This window comes from Homarus americanus, unplaced genomic scaffold (genome assembly GCF_018991925.1).
Source record: "Homarus americanus isolate GMGI-L3 unplaced genomic scaffold, GMGI_Hamer_2.0 scaffold40856, whole genome shotgun sequence".
Taxonomy (NCBI): domain Eukaryota; kingdom Metazoa; phylum Arthropoda; class Malacostraca; order Decapoda; family Nephropidae; genus Homarus; species Homarus americanus.
The window spans coordinates 7,969,010-7,977,679 of NW_024734615.1; the positions used below are offsets into that span (position 1 = coordinate 7,969,010).

An 8,670-nucleotide genomic window follows, 5' to 3' on the forward strand; every position below is an offset into this window, starting at 1 on the left:
ATGGAAAATAAAAACAAACAAAACGAAATATGAGGTCATACCCATAGCCAAATTCAAACCGGCCCCATTGATGATCGACGACGAAGAGATTGAGTACTCTAAACAAGGCAGGTTGCTCGGCCTCATCATTTCTCGGACGGGCGTCATTCCCCACGTGAAGGACAGACTAAATAAAGCCAAAGTCGCCGCAGCCAAATTAAAACGTTTTAAATTGATGCCCGAGAAGATACAAGTTCACCTGTACAAGGCGCTGGTGAGGCCTGTGTTGGAGTACCCATCTATACCACTCGTCACACTCGGGAAGACCAGACTACAACAACTACAGAGCTTCCAAAACAAGTGTTTGAGGTCAGCCAGTGGCCAAGCGCCACCCTACCAGGAGACAGTGGAAACCATCCACCTAAGAAATAAAACAGAGGCCCTCAACTTCAGGTTCCATCGCCTAGGGAAGAAGGTTTAGGACAAGCTCCTGGACGACCCTCACAGCCCAGACCACCTACGCGGGGAAGACATCAACGGAGGGAGGCCCCACGCCTGATGGCCCCGGAGTCTGCCCGCACTACAACAACCCAACCCGCGACCCATCTATGGAGTCCGCCACAGTGATCCACCTTAGATTAAAACTTAGATGATATAAATTCACATTTAACAAGTCACAATCGAGACCATAACGTAATACAGTATAAGATGTTAATAAACTTGTAATTGTAAAATCAATCTAGTCATTGTCTACTAAAATAACCATTGTGCAACCTCATTCTAAATCCTAGGTTAGCTTAGTTAGCCAACAAACTCTGTAATATGTAAAACAAGGGGTGTCGTCCCCCTCTGGTTAACTCATTAAACTTCTTTTCCAACCTTTCCCCCCACGTCTATATGTTGTGACTTCCCCATCCCTCATGTCTGGCTGTGCCTTGAGCCCCAGCATGCCTTCCATCCTTTCCCCACCTTAACCTAAAAAAAAAAAAAAAAAAAAAAAACCTTTGTAACACTGTGGTGGGAGTGAGAGCTGGTCAGTGATGGTCTTCAGGAGAGTGACGGACGAGGGGCAACTGTTCAGGTTGGCTGAGACTCTCAAGCAAGACTTCCCATACTCCTGCACGGTAAGTACTGTACTGCTGACCCTCCTGCTGTACGGTGAGTACTGTACTGCTGACCCTCCTGCTGCACGGTAAGTACTGTACTGCTGACCCTCCTGCTGTACGGTGAGTACTGTACTGCTGACCCTCCTGCTGCACGGTGAGTACTGTACTGCTGACCCTCCTGCTGTACGGTGAGTACTGTACTGCTGACCCTCCTGCTGTACGGCGAGTACTGTACTGCTGATCCTCCTGCTGCACGGTGAGTACTGTACTGCTGATCCTCCTGCTGCACGGTGAGTACTGTACTGCTGACCTCCCTGCTGCACGGTGAGTACTTCGTACTGCTGACCCCTCCTGCTGCACGGTGAGTACTTGCACTGCTGACCCTCCTGCTGCACGGTGAGTACTGGTATTGCCGGGACCCTCCCTGCTGCACAGTGAGTACTGGTACTGCTGACCCTCCTGCCGCACGGTGAGTACTGTGCCGCTGACCCTCCTGTTGCACGGTGAGTACTACTGCTGACCCTCCTGCTGCACGGTGAGTACTGTACTGCTGACCCTCCTGCTGCACGGTGAGTACTGCACTATTGGACCCTCCCACGGTGGTACTGTACTGTTGACCCTCCTGCACGGTGAGTACTGTACTGCTGACCCTCCTGCACGGTGAGTACTGTACTTGACCTCCTGCTGCACGGTGAGTGCTGTACTGCTGACCCTCCTGCTGCACGGTGAGTACTGTACTGCTGACCCTCCTGCTGCACGGTGAGTACTGTACTGCTGACCCTCCTGCACGGTGAGTACTGTACTGCTGACCCTCCTGCTGCACGGTGAGTACTGTACTGCTGACCCTCCTGCTGCACGGTGAGTACTGTACTGCTGACCCTCCTGCTGCACGGTGAGTACTGTACTGCTGACCCTCCTGCACGGTGAGTACTGTACTGCTGACCCTCCTGCTGCACGGTGAGTACTGTACTGCTGACCCTCCTGCTGCACGGTGAGTACTGTACTGCTGACCCTACTGCTGCACGGTGAGTACTGTACTGCTGACCCTCCTGCTGCACGGTGAGTACTGTACTGCTGACCCTCCTGCACGGTGAGTACTGTACTGCTGACCCTCCTGCACGGTGAGTACTGAAGAAATGGACAGTTTGTCAGATATAAACTATGGATTTCAAAAGAGATGACAGAGAAATGTGAATTAATTAGTCAAGTGACAACACGGCCATTCGTTCCTGTACTGTAGCTGCTGGCGTTAACTCCTCTTCTCCTCCCGGACAGATGCACAACAACCTGCTGTTTCACGCTCGACGGTTGTGCTCCACGGGAACTTTCTACGTGTTGGATGATTCACCAGATTCTCACGTCGTCATGTGGCGGAACAACGTGAGTGAAAGATGTCCTTATACAGTAACTCTCACCATAAGCCAGGCGATAAATGTCCCCCCCACCCCCCGGGTCTGCATATTACACGAGCTGGATTTATAAACACCAAGGTGATATATCCAGACACTGTAACAGACTCTACAGGTATAATTTCTACAGCTTTTGACTTCGTTGTTTGTGCTGTAGTTGAGGAGATGCCCGCTAGGTGTGTCCTGACGGCTCCACGTACGGGGAAACATCACCTGATGATTAATCCCCCAGCTTATTGTACCTGATGATTAATCCCCCAGCTTATTGTACCTTATGATTAATCCCCCAGCTTATTGTACCTGATGATTAATCCCCCAGCTTATTGTACCTGATGATTAATCCCCCAGCTTATTGTACCTGATGATTAATCCCCCAGCTTATTGTACCGAAGATTAATCCCCAGCTATTGCTATGATTAATCCCCCAACTTATTGTACCTGATGATTAATCCCCCAGCTTATACCTTATGATTAATCCCCCAACAATCAATGCTTATTGTACCTGATGATAATCCCCAGCTTATCCCCCCCAGCTTATTGTACCTGAATATTAATCCCCCAGCTTATTGTACCTGATGACTAATCCCCCAGCTTATTGTACCCGATGATTAATCCCCCAGCTTATTGTACTTGAAGATTAATCCCCAGCTTATTGCACCTGATGATTAATCCCCCAACTTATTGTACCTGATGATTAATCCCCCAGCTTATTGCACCTTATGATTAATCCCCCAGCTTATTATACCTGAATATTAATTCCCCAGCTTATTGTACCTGATGATTAATCCCCTAGCTTATTGTACCTGATGATTAATCCCCCAGCTTATTGTACCTGATGATTAATCCCCCAGCTTATTGTACCTGATGATTAATCCCCCAGCTTATTGCACCTTATGATTAATCCCCCAGCTTATTGTACCTGAATATTAATCCCCCAACTTATTGTACCTGATGATTAATCCCCCCAGCTTATTGTACTGATGATTAATCCCCCAGCTATTGCACCTTATGATTAATCCCCAGCTTATTGTATGACGCTTAATATTAATCCCCAGCTTATTGTACCTGATGATTAATCCCCCAGCTTACATGATTAATCCCCAGCTTACCTGATGATTAATCCCCCAGCTTATTGTACCTGATGATTAATCCCCTAGCTTATTGTACCTGATGATTAATCCCCCAGCTTATTGTACCTGATGACTAATCCCCAGCTTATTGTACCCGATGATTAATCCCCCAGCTTATTGTACCTGATGATTAATTCCCCAGCTTATTGTACCTGATGATTAATTCCCCAGCTTATTGCACCTGAAGATTAATTATCGTAATGCTAACCTAACCTAACTTAACCTAACTTAACCTAAGGCTACCATATGTCTATTTGTTTATACGCACCCCCCCCCTCCCGCCCACACCAGGACGTGGCTTCTCAGTTCACCGTCCACTGCCGGGAACGCGAGGTGTGCCAGCTGCAGAAGGCGCTGAAAGAGACGCCCCTGGTGGACTGGCATGGGAACCTGCACATAGGGTGTAGCCCTCACTACCTGCTGGGCCCCATCAAGGAGGTCACCCACCACCTAGGACCCAGCCTCGGCAGCGTCCAGGGTCACACCTTCACCTACCACCCTCACCTGTACACTCAGCCCCTCAGGTAGGTGACACACCCTCACCTGGACACTCTACCCCTCAGGTAGGTGACGCACCCTCACCTGGACACTCAGCCCTTCAGGTAGGTGACACATCCTCACCTGGACACTCAGCCCCTCAGGTTGGTGATACCCCTCACCTGTACACTCAGCCCCTCAGGTAGGTGACACACCCTCACCTGTACACTCAGCCCCTCAGGTAGGTGACACACCCTCACCTGTACACTCAGCTCCTCAGGTAGGTGACGCACCTTCACCTGGACACAAATGGGTAAATGGTAACTGGTAGGATAAATAGTTAATTGCCAGGTAAACAGTTGCTAGCCACACTGACGAGATATTATTAAGATGATTGACTTAGCTAAATGTGAACTGGCTGTCTGTCATATGATGGGAAGAAAACTTGATAAAGGAAGGAAGAAGAGAAAAGACATCACTCACAATTAATGGTGTAGCAACTTGATATAGGAGCAGAGGGTGGTCCTGGGGCTTACGGCTCTGAGGTCATAGATGACACAACAATTGAATATGACCATAAAATATTCACTAGTATAATACATATAGCACAAGAACAAAATATACCATACAGAAAAATTAGGTCAAATAAGAATGAGCCAAGGTGGATGACCAGAAAACTTAAACATGACATAGGAATAAAGAAAGGAATATATAAGAAATTAAAGGGAGGGGAGGAGCAGCTCAGAAATAGGTATAATGAACTATCTAGGAATGTTAAGAAAAATGTAAGGAAAGCAAAGAGAGACTATGAAATCAAAATATCAAGAGAATCCAAGGCGAATCCCAAGGGATTTTTCCAGGTATATAGGACAAAGGTCAAGGACAAAGTTGGGCCTTTAAAGTCAGGAGGGGAGAAGTGATAAATGGCAGTGAAGAAATAAGCAAAGCATTGAATAGCTATTTCTTATCAGTTTTCACAGAATAAATTTGTGATGAAATTCCAGAGGTGGAACTGATATTTAATGGAAAGGAAGAAGAGAAATTAAAGAATATCACTATCAGAAAAGAGGATGTTCTTAAGAAGATAAATAAACTAAAGAAAACATAATCCCCAGGGCCGGATGAAATTTTCCCTCGAGTCTTGAAGGAGTGTAGGGAACAGATTAGCGGACCCTTCGTAAACTTATTTACAAAATCATTAGACATCGGAGTTGTGCCAGACTTGTGGAAACAGGCAAATGTAGTACCCATATTCAAAAAGGGAGACAGAGCATGAGCGTCAAATTACCGGCCAATCAGTTTGACATCAGTAGTGGGGAAATTTCTTGAATCAATTGTAGCAGATAGCATCCGATCGCATCTAGAGAAAAGCAAATTAATCTATGACTCTCAACAACGGTTTACAAAGGGAAAATCTTGTCTAACAAATCTGCTAACGTTTTTTATGAAAGTCTTCGAGGTAGTAGATAATGACGAAAATTACGATGTTATTTACTTAGACTTTAGCAAAGCATTTGACAGAGTACCGCATCAGAGGCTTCTGAGAAAAATTAAGGCTCATGGCTTCGAGGGGAAAGTTTTAAATTGGATAAAATCATGGCTCACCGATAGAACGCAGAGGGTCAGCGTAGATGGTGTTAAATCTGAGTGGGGCCATGTAACCAGTGGGGTTCCCCAGGGGTCAGTACTAGGCCCACTCTTGTTCATAATCTACATAAACGATCTAGATACTGGGATCAGCAGTGACATAAGCAAGTTTGCGGATGACACCAAAATAGGGCGGCAAATTTATTCAGGGCAGGATGCAAATGCATTACAGGAGGATCTAAATAAACTGCAGGGGTGGTCTGAAAAATGGCAAATGAAATTCAACACCAGCAAGTGCAGCGTACTTAATATTGGAAGAACAAATACTTATAATGTATACAGCCTTAACAACATCAACCTAGAGAAGTCGACTTGTGAAAGAGACCCAGGGGTACTTGTAAGCCCGGACCTACGGCCTAGAAAACAGTGCGTTAATGTTCGAAATAAGGCAAACAGAGTATTGGGTTTTATATCTAGAAGTGTAAGTAACAAGAGTGCAGAGGTCTTATGCAACTATATCTTGCGCTAGTCAGGCCGCACCTCGATTATGCGGTTCAGTTCTGGTGCCCCTATTATAGAATGGATATAAATTCACTAGAGTCGGTGCAGCGAAGAATGACAAAAATGATTCCGGGACTTACAAACCTTCCATATCAGGATAGGTTAAAGAAACTTAACTTGCATTCCCTAGAAAGACGAAGAGTGAGGGGAGATATGATAGAAGTATTTAAGTGGGTGAAAGGAATCAATAAAGGGGATTTAGATAAAGTTCTTATAACATCCGAGCAGGATAGGACTCGGAGCAACGGATTCAAGTTGGATAAGTTTAGGTTTAGGAGGGAGATAGGAAGAAACTGGTTCACAAATAGGGTGGTAGACGAGTGGAACAAGCTTAGCAACTTTGTAGTAAGTGCGGGAACTCTGGAAAGTTTCAAAAGGAGGCTAGATAGATTCATGGATGATAGAGAGTGGTAGTAACTCTAGACAGGAGCTGCCATGCACAGGCCAACCGGCCTATTGCAGACTCCTTATTTTCTTATGTTCTTATGTTCTTATGTAACCCGTCTCTCCCCTTCTCAAGGTGTAGGGCGGGGTTCCGTGTCTGTCTGCTGGGTAAAGCCGGTTTGCAGCACCTCTTGGAGACCAGCCAGTACGCTATGGACTCGCCTCTGGAGACCATATGGAGATTTACCCAAAAAATACCGTCTGTAGGCGTGTATTTGGACCAAACCGTTGTGGAGCTGGGCGACATATTAGCTGCTAGAAACGAGGAGGTCCCCGTGTCCTGGATTGCCTCATCCATGTATGGTGCCCTGGGCATGCTGAGGACCGAAGAGGACTACAGGGGCATGGGTCTAGCTAGTCTAGTGTCCAGGGTAACGGCGAGGCTACAGGCTAGCCAGGGCTACTTACCACACGTCCAGGTGAACATCAACAACACGACCTCACGAGACTTATTCACACACATGTCTGGGTGGCGTCACTCTCACTTCTCTTTCATGGTGTCGACTGATTTTACCAACATTAAATATTATTAGTTTCCCTCTGCAGTGTAGTGGACAATAGGCACCCCAGTTTATTTCACCTAAGTAATTTACTCAATGTAACTATGAGTGTTAGAAACGTAGACTACAAGCTTGTCTGTGAAGCTTGTTTACGTCTGTTTCTCGTGAGTGAAGACTTGAGTAGAGACTTATCGAGGGAGAACGGAATATATCTGAAACCTCCCTCGAGGGAAGACGGAACCAGCAACAATGGTTCTCAATAACGTCTTCCTCTAGTGAGTGATATCAAACTACTGCCCGTCATAGGTAGTCAGAGAGCCGGTTACTTAATGCTTAACTCAGCACTAAGTGACGCAACTTCCCGTGGGCACACCTTAACACGTGCTCTGAAAATAAGCCTCAAAGCTAGTGGAAAGTTACAGGGGATGATAGGGTATATAAGTCTTATGGGATTAACCCATTTATATAAATATTTCTGCCTATAAGACAGGGGCTAATACATGGGGTTATGCTAGGTTAGGTTAGGCTAGGCTAGGCTAAGCTAGTCTAGGTTAAGTTAGGTTAGGATTGGGGTGTTTATTCGTCATTTGAAGTAAGCGGGGGTTCCTAATCATCGTATATCCAATCTTTGTTCTAACGAGAGAAAGTCATCAAGAATTAGTCACAAAGTGTGATGACACTGTGGGCTGATGTATCATGCGCCTAGCACCGCCTCCCCCTCTACCGAGTGTTAAGCTGTGACATTAATGTTCAAAGCAGTTAATGGGTGGCTAGGTTATGTTACCCTCCTCTTGGTGACTTGGTTAGGTTAGGTTACCTTCCCCCTCGTCTCTTAGCCTCGGGCATATAGAGAGAGAGCTCACAGACGATCCATTAGCCCATCTGTTACTACAAGCTCTCACACCTGTAGCTAATTAAGAGATATAACCACGAACCAATATTAATCATGTACAATTTACAAAAACAAAAGTCAAACAAGATAGTTTTTGTCTTAATCCTCAAGAAAACTTGTTTATCTGTCAATCCTGTATATTGTGTACTGTCTCCAGCCTCTAGAATTTTTTTTATAAAACTGTCAGTCCTGTATATTGTGTACATGCTGTCTACAGGTGGTAAGGAAGGTGTAAGTACAATGTTTTTTTTTTTTACTCACTTCTGGGGATATCTGTTTGGCCACGAAGTCTGGGAGAGTAAACAAGCTGCCTTCTCACGTCTCCTATTGTGCCCCTGTGGTGATGTGCAGACTGGTGATGTGCAGACTGGTGATGTGCAGACTAGTGATGTGCAGACTGGTGCTGTGCAGACCGGTGATGTGCAGACCGGTGATGTGCAGACTGGTGATGTGCAGACCGGTGATGTGCAGACTGGTGACGTGTAGACCGGTGATGTGCAGACTGGTGATGTGCTGGAATCTATACAGTTCACAATCTCACCACTTTAGAACTTTTCACTGAACACTTGGACCATAGAATAATGT

At 45.9% G+C, this 8,670-nt stretch overlaps 1 protein-coding gene across 1 annotated transcript; it reads left to right on the top strand.

Annotated features, from left to right (window-relative positions):
• The first annotated feature begins 957 nt into the window (after positions 1–957).
• Positions 958–8,171, top strand: LOC121870309. The gene is made up of 4 exons (XM_042372091.1): positions 958–1,103; positions 2,361–2,465; positions 3,916–4,148; positions 6,770–8,171. The coding sequence occupies exons 1-4, from the start codon at positions 1,020–1,022 to the stop codon at positions 7,224–7,226; spliced, it is 879 nt and encodes a 292-aa protein (XP_042228025.1). The 5' UTR covers positions 958–1,019; the 3' UTR covers positions 7,227–8,171.
• The last annotated feature ends 499 nt before the right edge of the window (positions 8,172–8,670 follow it).